The sequence below is a fragment of the Athene cunicularia genome (assembly GCF_003259725.1).
Source record: "Athene cunicularia isolate RWA chromosome 3 unlocalized genomic scaffold, athCun1 chr3_part1, whole genome shotgun sequence".
In the NCBI taxonomy this organism is placed as follows: Eukaryota; Metazoa; Chordata; class Aves; order Strigiformes; family Strigidae; genus Athene; species Athene cunicularia.
Genome location: NW_020799097.1, coordinates 25,955,975 through 25,980,779, shown reverse-complemented (window position 1 = coordinate 25,980,779; position 24,805 = coordinate 25,955,975). Strand labels below are relative to the sequence as shown.

At 39.4% G+C, this 24,805-nt stretch overlaps 1 protein-coding gene across 1 annotated transcript in view; it reads right to left on the bottom strand.

Annotated features, from left to right (window-relative positions):
- The window catches only part of LRRC1 (leucine rich repeat containing 1), a 119,881-nt gene that overhangs the window by 16,508 nt on the left and 78,568 nt on the right, over positions 1-24,805 (bottom strand). The window contains exons 4-8 of the mRNA XM_026844116.1: positions 23,687-23,776; positions 7,393-7,449; positions 5,724-5,787; positions 4,895-4,969; positions 2,933-3,077 (exon numbers count right to left, since the gene is read on the bottom strand). Of these exons, the coding sequence (XP_026699917.1) occupies positions 2,933-3,077; positions 4,895-4,969; positions 5,724-5,787; positions 7,393-7,449; positions 23,687-23,776 (431 nt within the window). The remainder of the gene's footprint in view (positions 1-2,932; positions 3,078-4,894; positions 4,970-5,723; positions 5,788-7,392; positions 7,450-23,686; positions 23,777-24,805) is intronic.

Genomic DNA, 24,805 nt, shown 5'->3' with positions numbered 1-24,805 from the left:
CTGCAAATGTTTTACAAATACTCTAACATAATTACTTTTTTTCAGGTAAAAAAAAAAATAATTCAAGCACTGCTTCACTTGGTGCTTGCACTATTTTTCAAGTTTATAAGATCACTGAATTAATATTCAATACAAATATTCATATTCAATATTTAAGCATATTACATCATATTAAAGTTAAAATCTGAATGGTACCCCATGTAAATGTCAAGGACATGCCTACCCAAAGGCCTATAAACATAAGAAAATTATCTATTTTTTTCCTCAATTACACAATGTTTACTCATAATGGAGTACTCAGAAGATCACCTATGCCTACTCAGCCACAGTAAGAAAGGCTTGCACAAGTGTCAGCTAAAAGTCAAATAGAATCAAGGTCTCTTTGTCCCGATAGAGAACCGAGTTAGTCAGACATGAAAGGTCCTTTTTCAGAATAGAAATCAAAACTTCTTGGAAGATCTTCTTCCCTGGAAGGACAAAATACTATTTCAGAGCAGAGAGATCACCTTGTTCTTACTTGTAAGAGGAAGAAATTTTTCACAATGAGGGTGGTGAAACACTGGAACAGGTCACCCAGAGGGGTGGTAGATGCCCCATCCCTGGAAATATTCAAGGTCAGGCTGGATGCGACTCTGAGCAACTTCATCTGGCTGAAGATGTCCCTGCTCATTGAAGGGGGGGTTGACTAGATGACCTTTAAAAGTCCCTTCCAACCCAAACTATTTTATGATTCTGCTCCTTTGTATCAGAATGATCTTTGGTGCAAAGTATTGCTGATCCAGACACAGCCCAAGACTGAGAATTCAGAAGACATCGCTAGCTTCTGACACCTCCCTGCCCATCCCCACACTGTCTTAATAGCTCTAATAGGCTGGCACATCAAATTCGCTGATGATGATAAATTATGAAGAGACAGCTGATACATGGTAAGATAGCAACCTAAACAGAAACCTGAGGTTCAGCAAGAAGTGCAGAACTCTGCACCTGGGCAGCATAACCCCCTGAACCAGTACAGGCTGGCAAGTGACAGGTTGTACAAGAGCCCTGCTGGAAAGGAGCTGGGGCTTAGTGCGGGCACCAGGCTGAATATGAACTAGCCGTCCTTTCTCAGAAATAAACATTGGCTAGAAGAATTACAGCCAGCAGATCAATGGAAGTTACTATATTCCATCTACTTGGCACCAGTGAGGCCACACCTGTAAAATCATGCTTAGTTTCATGTTCTGTCCTGTCTTCCCCCCTGACTCCCCAGCTCAAGAGAGATGCTTATGGGGGTCCAGCACAAAGCTCTCGAGATGACCAGGGCACATGTAAGCTGAGGCTGAGAGATCTGGTTTTGCTGACTCCAGCAAAGAACGAGCCAAGGGGGCATCCAGGAACAGCTCACAAGATGACAGAGCCAAACTCTTCTCTGCAGTGGCAGGCAAGACAGCAATGGCTACAAATCAGTGTGTGAGGTCCCAGCTGGACATCAGCTTCCTCACCAGGTGGTGCAGCACCGACACAGGCTGCCCAGGGGGTGCTGGAGCCATCTTTAAAGACTTGGTGAGACACAGCCACAGCTGACCTGACCTGCTGGTGGTGGTGAGAGCCCTGCTTTGAGGGCTCTACAGATCCACCAATCCAATAAGGATTCAGTGATCATCTGAGCTCCTCCTCCCAGTAGCTTCCATAGAGACCAGCGAGGTTCACTTCAACCACAATACCAGATTTACTCAATTTTACATAGTAAATCCAATATTACAGAAAAAAGAATAAGTACTATAGCCCTACCCAATTCTCCAAACACAAGTGAGCTATTATTCACATAAGTAGCAAATTTTTTTGCCTTTATAACAAAATTACATCCAGAAAATGTTACAAAACGAACATGCAAACTAGGCCTGTCTTGAAATGGCCTGGATGTTCGCAATCCCCTTCCCCAGCAAAGGATCCCATTTAACAGGATTCTTGAGAAGCAGCAGCTCCTCTAGTTCACCAGTTGGTGTTACAGACAAGATCCCCTCTTGCAGCTGCGTAGGCTGTAGCTTTCCAGAAGTTACAGCTCCATTTCTGATGTACAACAACTGTATTGGCCAACTAGTTTAGCATTAATCCTTTCTTAAGGCTCATATAGCATATGGAGGGAGGGGCAAGGTCTGTCCATTCTCTTACATATGCCTGGTTAAACCACATTCACAAGTTTTCCCTCCCCTACACCTTTATTTTTGGAGGAAAAAAAAAAATACTGGCAAGCAGAAGGCATGCTCTTGCAACATGAAACTGCAGAAAAACAGCTAATGAGTACTAGAGAAACAATGCCTCACTGACTCCTCATCACAGGGGTAAAAACATTTACCTTAAAAGAGGCACTGGTAATGCTTTAGAAAACACTCCTCAATTTTTAAACCTGGTTTAAGGGGTCAGACACAGAAAAGTTGTAGTTTGGATCCTCAAGGGTGAAGAGTAATTGGCTGAAGCTGGAACAGCCTTCCACTGGGTTCAGCATAGGATTAATCACATTGTCCAACTGAAGGTAATTACACATCCCCATTGGAAAGGGTTTCTTTTTTGTAGTGATACTGTCAGTCAATCTTATCCAGTGACCTACAGCTTGTTACAAGCTAGAATTTTACAATATTAAAGAGTTATGATGGTGATGTGGACACAGTAGGAACAGAGAGGAATTATTAAGTTCTATTTTATTCAGGTAGGTATCAAGTGAAGGCCAAAAAAGGATTACAAGGTAGTCATTATGCAGACAATTAAAATGCAAAATTAATAGAGCTATGCATTTCATACTAAGCAAAAAAAAAAAAAAAAAAAAAAAAAAAAAAAAAGCTGAGACAAGCTCATCTCTTGCATAAAAAGACTTCAAAAGACTTGAAACAAACAACTTCCAATTTAGAGTGGATTAAATGGTTCTGTGTGATAGCATTCACCCTGTACTTACCAATGCCATCAGGTAAGACCTGAAGCAAATTCTGAGAAACAAGCAAGTCTGTTAAAGAAGTCAGACCACTAATTTCTTCAGGAAGGCATTCCAATTTATTTTCAGAAACATCCAGACAAAGCAGGTTTTTCAGGTTTCCTACTTCCTGTGATACAAGACAAAAAAATTCAAGTCATGCCCAAACACATAACAAAGCAATTTGAAAAATGTACCATCGCAATGAAATTCCAGAAAGAAAAACAATTCTCTGTATGACCTCTAAATTGGCCATTGTTTGTATGACCTCTAAATGCAGAAAAAAACTTAAATAATTACATTTTACATAAGATAAACCAAAGTGACTCAGTCACAGTTTCTTGTTCTAATTATTAAGACTGGCTTCAATAGTCGGAAAAGACATGCTGAGTAAACCCAGGCAAGCACGAGCCAAAACTGGAGTTTTCCTCAAGGAAAGAGTGCAAAGTTGTTTTTTTTCAGAACTACAGATTATCAACCTCCACGTAATTAAAGCCTGCCCCTCCCAATTAACCCTAGGCAAATTAGGATTAGTTTCTCCTGGCTGATAAATCAACATGCCATGACATCCAGGGATTTCATATCTTCACATCTCCCAACTGCAACCAATGTAGAAAGAGGAATTGGGAGTGTTGCTCTAGCAAGCATACTTGAACTGCCAATTTATACTGCCATAATCTACAATTATTAATGATTACTTATTTTTTCTACAGTGGTAATCCACCAATTAGCTCAAAAGTCTGACAGAGAAATATCATTGTCCCTATTACCATCAGAGCACCCTCCCATTCCCCATGTACACAGACACCCCTATACATGCTCTAGAGCAGTTCTCATTTGAATCATCCAAATTGTTTAGTCATCCAAATCATCTTTCAGAGAACAGAATGGCTGGGACAGAAGTGGCCTTTTACATATATGTAATTATATACTTTTACACATATGAAATTTTCATACAGTGACGGCCTTGATCCTAACTCACACGATCAGTCCTTTTATTTTGGAAATGTTTGCCTCTCAAGAGGATCTTTCATTAAACACCCTTTACCCTACAAGCTCATATTTTTGGACATTAGATGAAATACACAGTAATGGCCAGCTTCAATGAAAACAGCTGCTGAAGTCACATTTGACATTTTATGAATTATTATCAGTGTTTAACTACATTACTTAAAAAATTATTAGGCTAAGCCCACAACAAAGTCAACAAAGCCCACTAAACTGTAACTGATTTCCAAGTTACACTGTTGACAATGAGATCAATACAGCAAACAACAGCAATCTGCTCAAGGAACAAGGAGAAAATGGATTTTGACTTGGCTCTAAAGGAAAAAGAGGGAAAAGAAACCATCCCACATGTTATCACAGTTCTTAAGAAAGGGAATTCAGAATGCTGTAAGCTTTAGATGCTAAGGTCCCTCATCCCATGACTGATGTTCAGATGGGGAAGTTGCCTGAATAAATCAAAATTTCCATTTATGGCAACAGTTCTATTATTGTACTTCTTCCAACCACTCTATTTGAATGGAAGAGGATGTTAGCCAAAAAAAAAAAAAAAAAAAAAAAAATCATCTTCAAAACTGTCAAAACTGCAATTTAGATAGATACAAAAGGTGAGGGTTAGCTCAGCCAACTAGTGGCTCCCTGATCATTGGGCCAGGGCTGTAAACAGAGGATGTGTCATACTATAACGTGAACAATGTGCCTGTTAGGAAATAATTGCTTTGCCAAAATGCTTAAAAGAAAAATGTCTGACAACATAGGATATTGTGTACAATCCCTTGCAGAGGATCTTATTAAGAGAAAATCCTTACACATCCAAAACCAAACCCAGGCAAAGTGAACTGTGAAAACTATTCAATTTTCAATCACCTCCCTACAGATATGAATGAAAAGGTTTTCTTTTAAAAGTATCTTCAAAACAGTACCATTAGAGCTCACATTTACCTGAGGTATCTCAGCTAATTGGTTTCCATCCAACCAGAGGTCTTTAAGATTGAAAAGTGCACCAATTGTTTCTGGCTATAATATAAAAAGTATAATGTTAAGTAGCATAGGAGCTTCAAGGAAAAACCAAATGGCTACCCCATAACTACAATCTGAGTAAACCAATCCTCACTCCAAGCACTATTTATAGAGGGACCACGGTTAAATGCAGCAAAGGTGACTCTAAGCACTTGGGAACTTCATCATACCAATTAATTATTATAGCTTAACAAACTACCATGCTTTACCTGACATGCACTAACAAACTGCATGCACACTCTTAATCTACTGCAAATCCAACATTTAATTGAGTCATCTTAAGAGACAGATATCTTTTGGTAGCTCTTTCTGCCACAATGTCAGACACTGCCATCCTCAAAAGTTTGCCTCAGTCCTCTCTCAAAGATTCCCACTTTGCTCAGCTGAGCTTTTGTCTGTGCTTAGCCCATCCATCTCCCTACAGAAGCCCATGTGTTCATTCTAACTGCAAGGGCAGACAGGAGTTTGTGCTCTTCCAATTCTTTTTCTTTCTGCAGAAAAAGTCAGTGCAGTGCTCTCATTTTCTAGAGATCAGCTGCAGTTTTTTGGATAAAGTAATATTGTGCTGAGGAAGACTAAGCAGATATGGGAAGCATCAACTCACTTCCAGAATTCATCTGTATGTATGAAAAGACTCTCCCTCCATACATTTTTCATTCTCCAATTTTGGACATCCTATTATACAACCTTTTTAATCTAAATGATGTGTAAAACAAGACCAACATGCACTTTCAGTGGCATGTTCTCTTACCAAGTGATAAAGTTCATTGTTTCCTAAATCAAGTTCTTCTAGTCGCTGCAGCTGGGCAAGTGATCTGTGAGATGAGATAAGTCAAAACAAAACCACATCAGACTAAACCAACAGAAACTCCATGTATTTGAATGAGCTCATTTTACTGAAATTTTTATTTCAGATTACAATGTATTGCAGACAGACAGTTATTTTACTGGGCACAGACTATCTACATAGTATCTTACTGAAAAAATAATTTGGTTTGTCAGTGTAACTGTATGCCCTTGAAGCTTAAAACTTAGTATAGGCAATCAAATCATTATTATTATTTACTTTAACCATCAGTCCCTTGGGGTAGACAATGCCACACAGTTTAATATACTTGGTTAGATTTACTTTTACGGGGAATTTACAGTTACACAACGGGATAAAAATTCCCCATGGTGATCACATGTAACAGTGTGAGTCGAGACTCAATAAATCCATCATTTGTTTTCTCAACATGATCCATCCATTTCTCAAGTATTTCAGGTTGGATTTGAGGATGCAAACAGAGAGAAGCTCAAAAGTATGTAAAAGAAGATCCCTAAACATAAACAGACACAGAGGGCCATCCTTCTACTTCAGAAGCAGTCTGTTGTAGAGTTCTTGCTTCCCTTCACCAAAGCCAAAGTAGCACAAAAGCCAGTGAGACTCACCAGCTACATTCCTGACAGTTAGAATTTTCCAGGAGCAATATAATTGCCAACATTTGTGATAGCTTCGTTCTGACACCAATGGCAAAACCTAGCTAGCAATTCATATCTTCTGACTGCTGACATTTAAAGTGCCTTGTGGCTCTCAGCTATAAACAGCTGCAATCAAGGTATTGTGTAGACTGACAGGAAAAAAAGGACCCCAAAGCAACTGAGGAAGAGATTCTGATTAAAATAGGTTAAAACTATTACAGTATCTATTAAATTATCTAAACAAGCAGAACAGGAGTCACCAAAACTCTTGCAAGAAGCAGCCTGGTAGTGAAGGAAGGAAACTCCTTCACTAGAGAAAGAACAGGCTTCTTCCAGGCAGCCAAAATATAAGATACCAAATTATTCTTACAAAAGACCACCAATTCCTCTGCCACAATACAGTCAGCACAGAGACATCTAGGCATCTTTTTTTTTTTTTCCCCCAAATCAGGGTGGGTAGATTCAGACTTCAGACATCAGTAGGCCTAGTTTGTCACCAAGGTTTTGATCTCCAGGTTTTGGAAGCTTTTGGTTACTTAGTCCTGAACACAAATGCTTATTTAAATGCTATGAAGGTCTAGAGTGGAAATCTCTGAGACCTACTACCCTACTTTCACAGTTACGAAATTTCAGCATGAGAACAACCCAAGCCACCACTCCCACTGCTGATCTGCTTGTTCAGTGCGAGCAGGAAGAAATGTTTGGTGCAGCTGTATATTATAAATAATATTTTATTAAGCAAAACCAGTCAACACAGACTGTGGGCTCCTGCTATTAAGTAAGGACAGCCAGAAGTAATGGATATAACTAGGTGTTGCTAAAACAAAGCTGTATCTCATACATGCTGTCAATAGGCACTGAGTATTTTTTCTAGCTGTCCTTCGGTTTCATATGGTAGCAGATTTTAAGAATAAGAATATTTTATGTTAAAATAATCAAACACATGAAATGTCACTTACTCAGGTAAATATGTCAGCAAATTTTCTCTAAGTTCCAGTGAAGCCAGGTTATAAAGACTAAAAAAAAAAACAAAAACAAACCCCCACATTTTAATGCCAGCTTACTATTTTGTATTTTATATTCCACACTTTCAGAAAAGTGGGTGTTTACACAGTTTAAAACAAAATTGCTGTGAGCTTTTTTGTTGTTGTTGTTGTTGTTGATTTAATTCAACCAGACCATCATGTGAAAGGCAGGATGCAAATACTGGAAGTTTTTGCTTATTTCTCTGTGATACTTTAACCCATTAAAGCTAGAAAGTAAACAGACAAAACACAACTTTCCATTTGTTAAAAGGTCAGTAATAGCAAGTTACTGAACAGAGCATAGTCATATGATTTGCATTTACTTACTCAGTTTCAGAATCTGGCGTGGACTATCAAAGTTACAGAGCATCAGGTAAATCCATCACTGTTCTAACAATGGCATGTTCATTACTGTAAGTGACATTATGCTTCTAAGCAGCTCACTTACTCCATATCCCAGGCTTTTACTAACATCACCATAGCAACATTCAGATTTTTCAGGGGTTTATTTATGACTAAATGGAACACAAGGAGTCAGGCATTATCCCAACACTATAATCTGCTCTAATCCTTCAGCGTCCCAGGGAAAAATAAAAATCAGATACAGTGACTGCAAATAAGTAGTTTCCTACAAGACAATATGTTCTGCCCTGATGTGCAGGGAAGGAGGAGAGTGTGCTAAGACTTAACATCTAGATTAAAAAAGAAATTCCACCAAATTTGAAACATATGTTAAATCTAAACCCAAAACATTTTTGTTTGTACACTTTAGAAAAAAAAAAAAACCAAGCCCATGTACCCAGACCACATAAAATTGAAGTATTTTTTCACTTGAAACAATACTAACATACTGAATTATGGGGTCATTAGTTAGCCCAAGTAAAAAAGCAGCTGGTAACTTGTATAAAACTGAAGAAAAACCTTCATGTTGTGACTCCAATACAGCTATCAAAGCAGTGAAAGCAACCTAACTGATGTAATGAGTTATTAAAAGGGAAAGAAGATTTTTCATGATTGACTTTAGATGGTGTCTGATAAATAGATCCTTATTTTAAGCACCTATTTTGCACTGCATGCAGAAAACAGTGAATGAAATCTCACAGGAGCTTTGATTAGTCTCAGCAGTCCTCTCCAACTTTTAAAATAAGCATGTATTACCCAATGGGTTCTGTATTCCTCCAGAAGAAATACAGTTAAAACATCCCATATAGGTGAAAATATTTTAGTAGAAGCCTATTACAAATCCAGTTAAAAGATAAGTGAGAATAACTTCTGAAATTCACAATCATTTGACAAAAATTAAGTAATAAGGAAGCCATCTTTCCAACGACACAAGAGAAAACTCTCACACAAAAATTTTAACACTATAAAATACAAGCCAAGATGGGACACAGTATCTGACATCCTCATGGAAACCAATCCAGTGGAGGGGAAGAGGGAAGGGGTGATGGAGAACTGTTTCTCTCTGAGAGAAACATGGGTCTGCTCATACTCACATTGCCACCCACAGACTGCCATTACATATTTGTTTACATGTCTTCTAGAAACCTATTCCAATCTTCCCTTAAATTTTGCACTTTCTCTTCAAGCCTGTATTAGGTGGGGCCCAAGATTCACTTTTACCAGGAGAACACAAAACAGATGCACACACCATCAAGCTGCCTTCAAATCTTGTGTTTACAGATCACCCCGCACCTCTGTATCTCCCTCCCCATCACATTGAAATGTTGATGAGTAAAATGGTGCAATCTCTTATTTTCTCTTCTTACATCAGACACCACTTCAGCCATGGTTAAACAGAAATCTTTGTCAGCAAAGCCACATTCAACAGCAAGACTTTGGGAACCACCATCTTAACCAGCCTCATCATATAATTAAACTGGGGCAGACCAGTGAATCAACTCAGGAAATTGATCCTGCTTTAAAATAACCCAGCAAAAAGGTAACGCAAATACCTAATCCAACATAGAATAAATCCCCTTAAACACCCAGGCCAGTGCAACTACCAAGAAGGCACAAGGAAGGCATCTATATTGCCCAAGCTAGCAGTGCTATGGGGACTCACTGAGTAGCTGTGCCCTTGTGGATACCCACCAACAGCTGTCTGCGTCCAACCATGTACCATGCCTTCTGGAGACTGACATTCTCTTCTTCTGGGGGTCAGCTACCTACAGGATTATGTTTGCGTCTTCAACGATACAGCTTTCTGGAGGAGCAATGCTTTATTCTATGGCTATTCTCACTTACAGAATGCTCACAAATGCAACTCTATCCTGAACCAAAATAAAGACACTGCCCTCCACCCCTTTAATCTAACCTTTCTACTTCTTCCAAAGTCTTGAGTCCAAACCCAAGTGGACCCCAACAGGCAACAAAGTTTCCCATCATGTAATGTAAAATAGAGACTAAGTCTATAAAGTTAACACCAGCAAAGCTGCTCCCTTAGATTGAGATACTATGTTTAAGGTGTATCCATCTGAAAGAGACACCAGAAAAATGAGAGGAAACGTTTGGCTCATTAAATTTCAACTAGTTACAGAAGTTGTTCCCATGTGCTGCAATTTAAAATGGGAAAACATAACAGTTACATTACAGAATAGCAGGCAAAAATGGAAAAGGCATGCTGATGTATTGAAGCACCAATCTCTGATTCATTACAGAGCAGAGGCGTAATTCTTAAATTTACCAACAGGTTCTTAACACACTGTATGTTCGCCAACATTTTTCTGCTTTTGACGTATGTTAAGAGACAGGATTTTCAATCATTTGCAAGAAAAATCCTAGATTTCTAGGAAAAATCCTAGATTCATGCTATTTTTCTGTTTGCTGATATAATAACATTCTATTCAGAAAGTGTAATTTTTCCTCTTCTCAAATAAAGATTCTTCATAATATACTAAATGCAATACATTTATTCTTTTCTCTCTGTCCTTAATTTTATGGATGCGCTGTTAGTTAAGAGTCTTTGTGAAGTTTTTGAAAGGAACTAAAAGAAGCCATACATTACGATTTCCAAATTTTTTCCTAATCATAATCTTTATCTAGGAGAGAAAACCAGTCATGGGGGGGGTTACTTGTTTCAACCCATAAAACACAAAGGCAACAGCAATCCAGTCTACTCAGACAGGAGACACAGTTCTGCCAGTGGCTGTTCACCAACTGCATTTAGAAATAGAAATGGACTGTAGAGCACTGCAGGTAGCTCTCCAGCACAAAGAAGCCATTCCAACTCCCCCAAAAACCCAACAGAAAATGTACAAAATGTCATCTATATTCTAAAAGGGAAAGAAAAACAAAACAAAACCCACAAACTTTCAAGTGCTCTTCCAAGACTACTATCATAAGAAGCTATTTCCAGAAACTTGTAAAAAGCATTAATATTGTAATAATTCTCACCACAAAAGCTACCACACACACCCCAAGCACTAAGCATCTGTGTGAAATTACTGAGCACAAGGTAAACCAGATGAAGGATGCAGTAATTGAAATAATTTCAAAGTTTTTCATCTCAGCATTCCAGGTGATTTCTGGTGTAAGGGTGGAACAGAGTAAAATTCAAAGGTACAACATGGCTAAAAATGTCATTTTCGGTATGAACCAGATACACTCAGTTTAGGTACAGCACTGAATAACTATAAAAATGCGTATTCATCATGTGAGTTAGAAGAACGAGAATAAATGTGAAATCAATAATCAAGAACAAAACTAATCTAATAACAACAATGCAGTCCATAACTGCTGGAAGTGTCTTTCCTGAACACTTCTGTTAGGATTTGAGAGAAACTCTCAAGCCAACATGGTCTACAGAATAAGATACACCTAGGGACCACCACAAATACTCCTTCATGTCAACCGTGGTTGTCTCCTCCAAAATAAAGGTAAGACTGGAACCAGTCGCTAACATCAGAACCAAAGCATGTTCTTCTTCCAAAGCAAGTCTGTTTTTCTTTAAATTAACTGCAAAGATATTATCAATAGCTACACGCCCTACAAAACAACCATTTCCAAAAAGTAGGTAACTGTGGACAACAGAAACTCATTGCAATCGGTAGAACATGAACAGCAGTTAAAAAAAAATAAAAAATAAAAAAAATAAAAATAAAAGAAACAGAGACATGATCCCTAGTTATCCTGGATGAGATTACAGTATTTTCAGCGTACAACATACATTAAACCTACTCAGTCTTGTAAAGTTAAAAAATACAAAACTGAGAGGAGTTATCCTAGTACTTTAACTTTCTCAGGGACAGCTGTATCATTCCTGTAATCAAGGAGACAAAAAGCCTTAAGAGTGACAACAGACCCATTATCTGGCCCATTTTATCCCCACACAGCTTGCAAGAGGACTGTGAGCACTCAAGCCCTTGGGGTACACCAGCAAAGGCTTCTGAGGAAAGCACTGGGCCACGTGCTGTTTTCTTGTGAAAATGAAATTAAAAACGTAAAGGTGGAAAAAGAAACATGGAAAAAAAAAAAAAAAACAGTAGGAAGATAGATGACAAAAGGACTATTATCAAAGCTAAAAGTGCTTAGTCCAATAAAAGCTGGACAACAGCCTTCTCTTATTTGTGTAATGAAAGTCTCACATATTTTGACCTTATGTCAAGAGCACAGCACTGCTGAGCATGCAAGACACGAAGTCAGGCTTTGGGAAACAATGGAGCAGAGTTGGAAGAGGTAAAGATCTAAAACACCTGCAGAACTGCATGGCCCCAAATGCACCCTTTCCAGCAAGTTTCAGCTGGTTAGGGGAATGCAAAATCCCAAATGTAATTTGGGTAAAAGCAATGCATAGAGATCTTTTTCTCACATTTGTAAGACTGCAAAGAGAAGGGTAAGACAGAAGCATGGGCATGGGTTCCATATTTATACAGCACAAGTGAAGGTCCTACACAATAATGATGGTTAAGGTGAGAACACAGTATAGATTCTGAATTTGATCTGGTATTGTATTTTTTATGCAGCAGTAGCCATGGCTACAGAACACAGTCCAAGGATGATGCATACAGAAATGCAACACAAAGTCTGTATTCTGGCTACTTCCACCAGTTCCAAAGGACTTCAGCTTGCTGGGCCAGAATCTAAAGATTACTGATAATGTCCTGCCCCTGCATCTCTACCCAGCACGTACACTTTGAAACACTCAGCATGACACTAGACTAGGAAGGAAGAGAGTTTATGCAATTCATTCTCCTTTTTGTGCAGAAGTCTTCCTTTTTATCAAGGGTCTTCCAAGTGATGAGAGGGTTAACTGTGGTACTCTTGACAACAGCATACAAAATGCATGAAACTAGCCATGTTTAAATATATAGCAGCCCAACCCCACTGACTGAATAAAACTATCAGTAACATGTATGATCCTCTCCAGGACACACCAGTTAGGTGACCAGTCATTCATCTGACAGGATCCTATTAAGTTACTCCCATCCCAAAAGGCTTCTACCTGCAGACTGACAATTCATTGAAAGCCTGACATTTAGCAGCCTTTTTACCCCCAGGAAACGACAGGGTTAATCAGTTAACTGCAAAGAGATTATCAATAGCTACATGCCCTACAAAATAACCATTTCCAAAAAGCAGGTAACTGTGGACAACAGAAACTCACTGCCATAGGTAGAACATGAACAGCAGTTTAAAAAAAAAAAAAGATAAAAGAAACGGAGACATGATCCCTAGTTATCCTGGATGAGATTACAGGGTTAATCAGACAGCTCTCAAAATGCCACTTACTCAGACCGTAAGTATTCAACGGTATAGTATACACCTTTGGGACAGGCTCCTGTTCCAAGTCACTCCCAAAAGCAGTCTCTTTCTCTCACCCTCTCCTCATTGACTGTTTCACTGACTACAGAAAGAGCCTGAAAAGTTGAGTCTCCAAACTCCAACTCCTATGCCAAATGAATCCTGAAAGGCATGGACCTGTTGGAGCAGGAAAAGGCCATGAAAATGTTAAGGGCTGAAACACTTCTCCTATGAAGAAAGGTTCAGCGTGGAGAAGCGAAGGCTCTAGGAAGACCTCATTGCAGCCTTTCAATATATAAAGGGGGCTTATAAGAAAAATGGAAACAGACTTTTTACCAGGGACTGCAGGGACAGAACGAGGGACAAGTTTTAAACTGAAAGATGGTAGGTTTACACTGAACATGAGGAAGAAATTTTTTATGAGGGTGGTGACACACTGGCACAGGTTGCCCAGAGAAGTTGTGAATGCCCCCTCTCTGGAAGTGTTCAAGGCCAGGCTGAATGGGGCTTTGGGCAACCAAATCTAATGAAAGATGTCTCTACTTACTACAGGAGGGTTGGATTAGATGATCTCTGAAGGTCCCTCCCAACCCAAACCACTCCATGACTCTATGAAATTGGGTGCTTAAACTTCAGTGGTTTCAAAAGTTTCTGTAGCATACATCCCTTTCCAGAGTTAACTATCACTTCAGTTCTTCCCTGAGTTTGCCTTATTTCACCCACACACAGTTACTATACCCACCAGGACCCTATCCTCCCTCTGTCTGAACAACCAGCTCCATGATGATTTTCGTGTAGGGTCATTTCCAATGCAGCAATACTAACCTTACAAGGAAGGATTATGCTTCCTGAATTTCCTAAGGTTCTGTTAACATATAACCATGCAATTCATAGTCTATATGCTCCTGGTATGCATTCTGCCCTCCTTTTTTAAAATGTTCAGCATAACATGCTTATTTTCCTTCCAACTACTGCTTAATGCTGCCATATAATTAGACAAAATTATCATGAAAGAACCTTAAAATTCATATCCGTTATACAGTAGCCTACAAATAGTAGAGAATTGCATTTAGTTTCCTTTTCTCGAGAAGAATATTACACAAAAAAATCTAGCTTAAGCTTAAAGCATTTTTTTTTTATCAAATGTCAGTTTTAACCAGTCTTCTGCCTCTTTGTTTGATTACCCTTTGGTTATAGAAACCTGTTTTACAGTGTGAATGATGAAGAAGAACACTAATTAATTTTTGTAAGATTACTCTAATAGAATTTAAAGAGAGAGACCTTAAGCCCACACCATACTGAATCCCAAAAACTTACATGAGCCAGAAATCACCGGAAATATTAATTTCTTAAATAAGGGCATTTAACCATTTCAAAGTAAACTACTTTTACACACATTAAATCCTACAGTTCTACCTTGGAATGTAAGAGATGTTGTAAAAACTGCACAGCAAGGTAACTAGATTTAGTTTTGATGAAACTGTTATTATGTCTCACCAGTAGTGTTAAAAACCATTCTTCCAGAAGTCATCTTTGAGAGCATTCCCCCTTCTCTTTTTTGGAAGTAAAGCAACTTGTAGCAACTTTTGTCTAAGTTAAACACTATCCTTTCCTCTGTAGTTTAGATATCTAATGTGTAAGGGAAAGGCACATGAGGCTTTCCTTAGCAGTCCACTTTCAGAGTTTGACAAACAGGACAGTATTCTAGTGAGAACAATTCTAGTAAGAAAATCTGAAAGTACGGATTATATGCCTAATATTTGCCACTTTCTACAGAGCTGGGAAAAGCAGACACAAATTATGAGGGGAAAATACTCCTTCTTTGGAAGACTGATTTTAAATAGCCACAAAAGAAAGTAAAGTTGATAATTCTGTCATTCTAGACTTAAACTGCAAAGATACTGAAAGTCAGAGAAAGAGCATTTGCATAGCCAGTTACTTGAATTGAATTGAAATGACAATGACTTGAATTGAATGACAATGCCATTAATTGGCTTGTAAAAAGCTACAGATCTTCCACAAGTGATAACAGAAGGATAAAAAACATTAGTATCTTATCAGCCATTAACTGGAGGAAAGACTAAACAGACAGCCAGTAGTACAAATTACATCCAAATTTTAAAAACAGAGGAAAGTTCTGCAGTTTATGGCCAATGAATTCCCTAAATTTATAATAGAGGTAGTCTAAGCTGCTAATTAAGACTAGTTTTCTACATAAGCTTGGTTTTCAAGTTGCTGAGAGTTGCACTCTCTCACACACACACACAAAAATGTGCATGGTTCAAAAAAATGGACATGAACACCAAACTCCCTATGACCTTCAAAAGGCATCATTAAGAAGAGAGAGATTTGTAATTACAGCTCAGCTTGCTAACTTTTGAAAGCTTTAACTAAACATTCTCCAGTTACCTTATCAAGATTAGTGCAACAGGCTGGGGAGACTAAACCGATTCATTATTACAGCAAATTTCATTTACAAAATATCTTCCATTCCACTCATGCAACGTCAATCTTCAGCAACACAAATAAAAAAAATGTATTACATTATTTAAAAAAATATATTGCTAAATATATGTTAAATACTTCTTCCTTGTGTTACATACAAAATGCAACATCTCTTATTTAAAGGCCAGAGGGCACTGCAGTGACTACTACACTGTTAAACAGTGTTCCTGAAATAAACTTTTGAGTTCCTTAACATTCAGTTTTGCCATTTGGCAAACAGCTGTGATTAACCTACCTACTCAAACTCTGTAAATATTACTCATCATGCTAAATTCAGGTAAGTCAGAGTGAGAGCTTTTAATACTATTTATATCAGCCTAGCCAAACCATCTACAAACAGTTCTCCTTCCATGTATTTGCAAGATAAGCCTCCCCATCATTTCTGTTGTATCACGTAAGACAGTATTTTAATCAGACATTATTATGCTAAACCTTAAAACAGAATTACATTGTCTTGTTCCACGCAATTTTAAGAGAATTTGCCATTCTGTATGATGCTACTAGATGTATACACTTGGGGCATCCTAGCATACACTAAGAAAAATACAATCAAGGACTGGCCCAGGAATCCATTATCAGAATAAGCATGCCATTCTGATTGGCTTCTGGATCATCTGCATTGAGTACATCAACCTTGCCTCTGAATACCTTTTATTCTCCAGCTACTTCTATTCAGATCAATATTAAAGATTCTGAGTTCAGAAGTTGCTGAAAACTTCAAAACCTCTAAAATTAATCACATATGTATCTAAAAAACCACCAAGCTCAATGACTTTGTTTTTCCAACATGAAATCTCTGGATATTTGTGTTTCCACCACTCTTGAAAAGCATGCCTATTACAAATCTTTCCACAAAACAATGCTCCGAAGTGCAGCAACATTTGCTGTATTCTTTTCGTTATGTTCACTATCATAATGAAATGCCTATTCCAGCATTCTACCTGCTAGCTGCAGATGTGAAGAGGAAAATTTCTCTGCTTACCTGGTAACTCCCTTTCAGTGGTAAGGTCCACAGATCCATTCAGCCTGCTTGCAGCTTGGGGGTAAACCAGACTCATCAGTCATCAGCATCAGAAGAATATCCTTCCCACCTAAAGAAATTCACCCCTCCCCACATCAGAAGTTTCTAAACCTAAAATAAAACTATTCTACTTTCTTGCATCACAGACTGGGCAGATGTCTGAAAAAAAGGGGAGGGGGGGAAGCTGTGAATGATGGGGATACTGCAAATCATGATATTACTATGATCTTTCGTTGAATCCTCAGAATTTGGAAATCATATCCAAGCAGGAGACCATCTGTACATTTTAGAGTGGGGGAACAATAAAGATTGTGTATGGCTGAGAAAATCTTTATTTGCTGTGCTGGAGTTCAGACAGGGAACTTCCAAAACACTCTACCTGCTAATCAGTAATGATCTCATACTTCAAAGATTGGCATCCAAAAAAAGAAGATGTAATCTTTACCTTTTCAGGCACAGACAAAACTGCTGAAAAAATGGTGAAAGCTAAAAACTGGATATGAGATAGATGTCTAGTGTGCTAATGGGCAGCAGGCCTTAGATCATAAATTAAAGCACAGTAGTAAAGCTCTGCACTTTGCTTCAGCTGTTAAAGAAACGTTGATTTTGTTGTCCCCACAGAGTTTCACAGATAACCGTCTTTTTCAAATACATATTTCATGCTTAAATGACTGGTTTTTTGGCTAGGGCCAATTCCTTGTGAAGAACCTATCTGAGAGTCCAATGCTAGTTTAAACACTGGAGGCACACATAAAAGGTTTTCCAAAGAAGGTACCTGAACTTCATTCAAGCCTAAGAACCACAAAGAAACAAACATACAAAGCTGACACAAACTCTCTTCTCTCTGTAGACGTTAAGCCACGAGAGCACTGTATGGATCTCTAAATTCCCAAATCTTTCCTGGTAAAAAGCCAACATAACAGTGGGCTGGGGAGGGGGGGGGAACTAACCCTGAAGCCGATGCTACAGAATGAACATATATGGACAGAGAAGGTGCTGGGGACAGACACACATTAGATTATTCATACTGCTGTGAGGTATGACCTAGGAAGACTTAGAGAAAAACAGCCCGATTTACCCAAATACCCTTAATACAAATACTCTGACTTTTTTATTTCAATAAAAAGTCATGCCCTGGTTTTTGGGTGCTACACAAATAAGGAAGTATTGAAAAAAAATCCTGGAAGCAAGTGGAAATTTCTAAATGCTACCTATGCCAGGAGAAACAGGTTATACTTGCTTGTTGGGCAGCTCCACAGGCACACACAGTCCTGCAGAATAGGCAATGAAATGAGACTTCTCATTAGACTGAGAAATGCTGTAAAAGACACTCCCACTCACTGCTTAAATTGTGTAACTGGTTTCTCCAAATGGTTCAACTAGCCAACAGGACAACTCTTGCTCCAAGCTGCACCCACCTAATTATTACCTAAAATATCTCACCTGTATTAGCATTCACTGTTTTACTCCAGATAGCAACAACTTCAGGAGTTAAGAGAACACAAATCACTGAGAAACACAAAAAATAGCACTGGTAATACTAAGACATCTAGTCTGTCATCAAGTCCTAAAGCAGTGTGTCACACATCTAAAACAATACATGAGCTTAAAAGAAGAATGCTTCATCTAAAAGGGAGAACTTTCAACACATATACCAGCACTGGATAAGCAGACTGAAGTGGTCATATGGAAGAAGAAAAGCTGACATACAATGAGTATAGCTATGCACAACCAAGAGGAAAGACAAAATGTTCAAGGGAGGCCTTGTCTATGTTCTTCAAATGTCCAGCTGGCACCCTTAAAAAACATTCCCATTAGCGACCCAAAGGAAAAGAAAAATAAAAAAGGTTCATACAGAAAAATTCTTAATGGCACAGTAAAAATATAAACAGCAACTCTACATTTCAATGGCTTGAACAAGTTCAGATACTGGCCTGCGACAGTGAAACTGAAAACTGGCATTCATCTCATACATCAGGCCATGTGAAAAACCAGACTGGATATCTGAATTCATGAGGAAGACACACTTCCACTAATGGTTCACTGCAAGGCAATTCATGTCTATTATCTGCCATTAGGAAGAACCTCCTAAGTAACCTTCAAAAGTATTGCTGTTTGGAAAATATTTGCCATTACATTTGTTGCTTTCCTGATTTAAGACAATAGGGCAAATTTGCAGTGCCACAAGACTTTAACTGGGTAGCTCAAAAAAAAAAAAATAAAATAGAGAAACTAAGTACATACTGATCACTGTAGTACACAAAGATTAATTAGAGATTTCATTGGTTGTATTAGGCAGTTTCCCAGACAAGAGTACAAGACCATAAGAATTTAGGGCACATTTCCCTAAGTTTCCACATACTCTAGTGGTCAGAAGACCAGCAGCAAGCACAGGGACTTCGAGTTTTTCCCAAATCAAGCTCGACTGTAGCAGAACAAATTACCAGTAAATATTTGGTTGCTATTTGACAGATCTCATACAGAGCACATAGGTTGAGCCTATTTTATCATATAACACCATGGATTATTATCCAAAACACACAAAAACTCCAGTAAGGCATTTGCAAACATATCCAAACACCTCTAAGAGCCTTACTTTATCTCTTCAGCCAGAAAGACACAATTAGCATTACTTTATAATTCCTAGCATTTTTTGGGTCCCAGCAAGTGCAGAGGGAAAAGAACAGACAACAGAACGAAGGCCATAGGTAGACAACCTTTGGAGAAGCCACAGAGCATTTCACTGCTTTTAGCAAACATAAGGCAGTCAGATGCACCATCAAATTCACATGCAATAAACGATGATGTATTGGGTTTGCATGACAGGTTTTGGTAGTAGGGGGGACTACAGGGATGTTTTCCGTGAGAAGCTGCTAGAAGCTTCCCCCATGTCTGACAGAGCCAATGCCAGCCGGCTCCAAGATGGACCCACCACTAGCCAAGGCCAAGCCCATCAGCAACAGTAGTAACACCTCTGCAGTAACACATTTAAGAAGGGGAAAAAAACCTACACAATGCAACTTCAGCGAAAGAGAGAAGTGAGAGCCACAACTGTGCAGACCCCAAGGTGAGTGCCGGAGGAGGGGCAGGAGGTGCTGCAGGCACCGGGGCAGAGGTTCCCCTGCAGGCCGTGGGGCAGCCCATGGTGAGGCAGCTGTGCCCTGCACCCCTGGGGGGTAATGGGGGGGCAGAGACCCACCTGCAGCCCGGGGAGGACCCCACGCTGGAGCAGGGGGATGCCCCAAGGAGGCTGTGACCCCGTGGGAAGCCCACGCTGGAGCAGGCTCCTGGCAGGACCTGTGGTCCCATGGAGAGAGGAGCCCACGCTGGAGCAGGTTTTCTGGCAGGACTTGTCGCCCCATGGGGGACCCACGCTGGAACAGTTCCTGAAGAACTGCAGCCTGTGGGAAGGATCCGTGTTGGAGAAGTTCATAGAGGACTGTCTCCTGTGGGAGGGACCCCATGCTGGACCAGGGGAAGAGTGTGAGGAGTCCTGACCCGAGGAGAAAGAAGCAGCAGAGACAACAGGTGATGAACTGACCAAACCCCCCATTCCCCATCCCCCTGCACTACTGCAGGGAAAGAGGCAGAGAAAATCAGGAGTGAAGCTGAACCCAGGAAGAAAGGGGGGATGGTTTTAAGACTTGGTTTTACTTCTCGATTCTATTCTGACTTGATTGGTAACAAATTGAATTTATTTTTCCCGAAGTCAAGTCTGGTTGTCCGTGACAGTAATTGGCGAGTGATCTCTCCCTGTCCCTTATCTTGACCCATAAGCCTTTTTTTTTTTTATATTTTTTCTCCCTTGTCCAGCTGACAAAGCTGAATGATAGAGCAGCTTTGGTGGGCTCCTTGTGTCTAGCCAGGGTTAACCCACCAGAGATTAAAATTCTGTGAACTAAAAAAAAGAAAGCTGTACTTGTTGGTAGCCAGACTGAATAAAACACATCCATTACTTACAGATCTAATGCCAGAAATTTGACAAAATTCACTCAGAAGTAAGTGACCCATAAGGACCTCAGGTTGCAGTTCTAACTGGTTACAAACAAGACCTCCCAATAATTTCCAACTGGAACCAGACAGGATCCCATTCTCTCCATCACCAAGACATTCCCCAAGAGGCTTCAAGAACAGTTACATTTTTGGTGGACATCTCATGAGTTTTCCAAGTGTTACGTTAATACTCTTCTAACTGGAAAGCTTGTATCTTTAGCCCAAGCTCACCGTCAACTTTCCAACTGCCATATTCCCACATACTGTGAATACCTAACAAGCCAAAAGCAACAGCCCCACACATTTGCCTCTGTTTCTTTAAGCATAAATCTGGTAGTAGAAATTTCTACTAATGAGATTAAAGTTGTTTTGTAAAAATACAGTGTTCATATTCTAGATAGCTAACTTGGGAACACTTCCCAGATCAAAGACTAGCCATCCAGGAGAACTCACCAAGACCACCAGGACAAGCATATGGCTCTTCCCAAAGCAAGGGAGGACCTCTGGTTTTCAGCTTCAGTATCAGGAATCAGATACAGACTTTGAGGGAGGACAGGTTACACCACTCTGTTCTGCAATAGCTCATGTAGGGCTGAAATAGTATCACAGCATTTCCCTGGACTTCTAGGATCAATAATACGCAACCTTTAACCCTTATTCTTGCACAGCTCCACATATTGACATCTTTGCAAGTGTCTGGTATTTCCATTTTAACCAAAGTTGTTTCTAGTCATTTGCTCCAAAACAGAGGCTATCCCCACGCACGCTACCAAATGACAGGCAGGACAAGCAAGCAGCCAGAGCCACTGTAGTCCTCTCAGGGAAACCAGCAGCAACCTTCTTCTAGCTACTGTCTGCAAAGCAGCAGTCCACCTCATGTTTTGGGAATCGTTTCAGCTTGTCATGCTTCTTGTATTAATTTTCAGAATCAGGCAAGATCCCAAATTTTTTGGCCTTGGTTTTCAGTAACCGCAAAGTCTGAGCAAGCCTGTTCTTAGTTGCCAGTGCTGCAAAAAGCTGAATGAAAAGTTTTGTGAACTTTTACAGAAAAAGATGACTGTCACAAAAGCCCTGGCCCATGCAATTTTTAGGTAAGACTTTGCCATAGTCACTGGGCGCACATTAGCTGTACCTGTTAGTGCTTGCGGAAGGTTTCAAAAGACATTTTCCACTTCTGCTGCTGATGGAGTGGTGCCAGCTGACAGCTTTCGTACCCATGGGAAGTGGCTAAAGCAATGCCGGTCTGAACTTGACTAACACTGCAGGAGTTCTTAATAATACAATCCCTTCTGGAGGACTCCTCTGTTTAGAAACAGTTGGGTTTTACTGTTAGGGACTGTGCTGACTCCCCGAAGAATTCATGTTAGAAATATTCCACTTTATGAAAGGACAGCCAAGATTAATAGGCCTCTACTGATACTCATGACTTAACATCTGAATTACTGTAGTTTTCTGAAGAAAGACGGAAGTGGTTCAGTACACAGCAACTTAGAACACTAAGGATAAGGTAACCATAAAGGTAGGTGCAAATAATTAAAAAAAAATTTAAAAAAAAAAAAGTTGGGGGCAAGAAATAAAATATAAAGAACAATCAGGTGCTGCAAGAAATTTCAAATTCTCTAAATTGGTATGTTTCCCAGAAAAAGTAACAAACTATAGCCTTTTCTGAGTCAAAGCACAGATTTCTTAAGTTCTTTGAAGACTCTTCCTAAAGCTGGAAGGGCAAGTTAGACTCTTCACCCTGGAAAAAAGCAGCTGGGGATATGATAGAACACTACAAAGGCATCGATGGTAGGTCAAGTGCACAGGCAGCTGCTCTTTGCCTTTTCCAATACTATGGATCATAGGCAAGGTAAGTAGAGTCAGGCTCAAAAAAAAACAACAATAAATCAATGCAATGGGTAATAGACCTGTGCAGATATTTACCAGAGGAGAATACTAAAGATGCCTACATAAGCCCAAGGAGAAACTGGACAAGTACATGGAAGAGAGATTCATTACGTGTTACCATTTAGACAAACCAAAATCCAAAGCTCAAGAAATCCTCCAAACCAGAAACAGTCAGGAGATGGAAAGAGGAGTAATCAAACACACACTTTTCTCCTTAATTCTCACTAGGCATCTACTTACTGCAACTGTAGAAGAAAGCTGGGCTAGATGAGCCTTTGCTCTGAACCAGCACAGCCATTCTCACATATTCAAGTGAGGAGACATGGAATTACCTCTTCTCCTTCGAAGAGATACCATTCTTTCCACTAAGAGGAGAGACTCCCTTCTGCAAGTGTGGATGTTCATTTCAGTCAAAATAAGACAGATAAACAATGCCCACTTTACTTTCCATGTGTCTCCACTTTGGAAGTCTGTCCTTGTAACTCTGCTCTACTTCCAGAGTTAACAAATACATCTTAAAAGCTTATCAAATTTCATTTTAAGAGCCGTTCAGTGAGTTTTCATCTCCACAGCTCCCCCACTAGAGTTTTTTTTCAGAACCAGACTGCTCCTATAGTTAGGAACCTCCAAATTTCCATCCCAGTCACAGTCAGCTTTTACCCATCTGTTCCTGTGCCAACAACTGTCTGGTTTTGAGCTAAGCTGCAAGCTATCTGACATGTTCACAATAATGGATCAATGGCTGCTACAAAGAAGGAAAGCAAAAGGTCAGATCTGCATCACAAAATACATATTTAATTTTGCACCTAAACTTCCAAGTTATTCCCAATCCCATTGAAGAGATGCAAAACATACACACACGATTCAAATTCTGCATTAGCCTGTTAACGTCAAGTGAAAATACAAAGGGATTTTTCTTAAACAGATCCCTCAGAGTGGAAAGATATAAAAAATAAGCACAGACCTCTAAATAAGTTTATAGATATATTACTTACAATTATGCAAGTCATTTATACAAGAGGCATAACAATAAAGAGAAAATAAATTAAGATAGTAATAAAGTATAAAAAAACTTACTTCCCAATGTTTTCAGGTAGTGCTTGCAGAGAGATGTCATTTACCGAAAGACATGTTAGATTCTGTAATTCAGGAAAGCTTTCGGGTAACCTATGAAGATATTAATTCAAATCAAGGACTTCCAGCAGAATTATTCACTTTCATGTAATACATACTGGAAAAGAGAATATGTAGCGGAAAACAAGAGTCTATTTAGCAAATACACATAGAGGGAAACATGCCCAGACTCCAGCATGACTCAGAAAATTCTGAGGATCACTGTAAGAAAAAAAAAACGTGACTTAGAGACTTTAAAGCTTCTTCTATGTCAAAGAACAGGTAATATCCCTGTCTCCTAGCCCCTCTCCTACCAGTCATCAATTTGCAACTTTAAACAGCTACAGGGCTTGAGAACATTTTAAGCATTTTAACAAGGTTACAAAAAACACATATTAAAAAAACCTTTTTTATTATTTTCCTATATTATCTATATAGTAAAATCATTAAATTCTTTTTAATCATGCTTCAGCTACATACATGCTTACAGCACCGCCATTTTGTATTAGCTACTAGGCTGCTCATCAATTGCTGCTTTTTGAAGAAACAGTCTGTTCACTATGAAGACAACACTCCGCTGTTAGAGTATTTCACATTTACTGTTTTACAACACAACAGCATGTAAGCCCTCCCTTCTTACACTATAAAATGCAGCCATATGCAAAATATTCTGAAAGTTCCCAAAGCCTTTAGGTCCATCTCCCAGTCCGTCTTCTGCAAGGCTTGACTTCCCCTCCCCTCACATGGACAGATTCCTGTACCACTCACTGCTCCCTGGCAGCCAGACTGCATGCACTAAGCAACTCAGCTTGCAGCTGCACAGGAGACATGGTGGGATAAAAGGGGCAATCAGGTAGAGGAGGAGAAGCCCCTGGCCCAGCCATTCAACTTCTGCTTGATCCCCAGAGCATGCAACCTGAACTCAAGCTGGAGCATTTGGTTTTGTTCCTGCTCTCCCCATCACTCAGCTCAAGGCACATGGTATGACCTGCAGGCAACTAGCCAAAAGGAGATGCACACCTACTGGCAAATACAACTGTGCATGATGGGGAAAGGGAAAAAAACAGATTACAATCTGTCTCT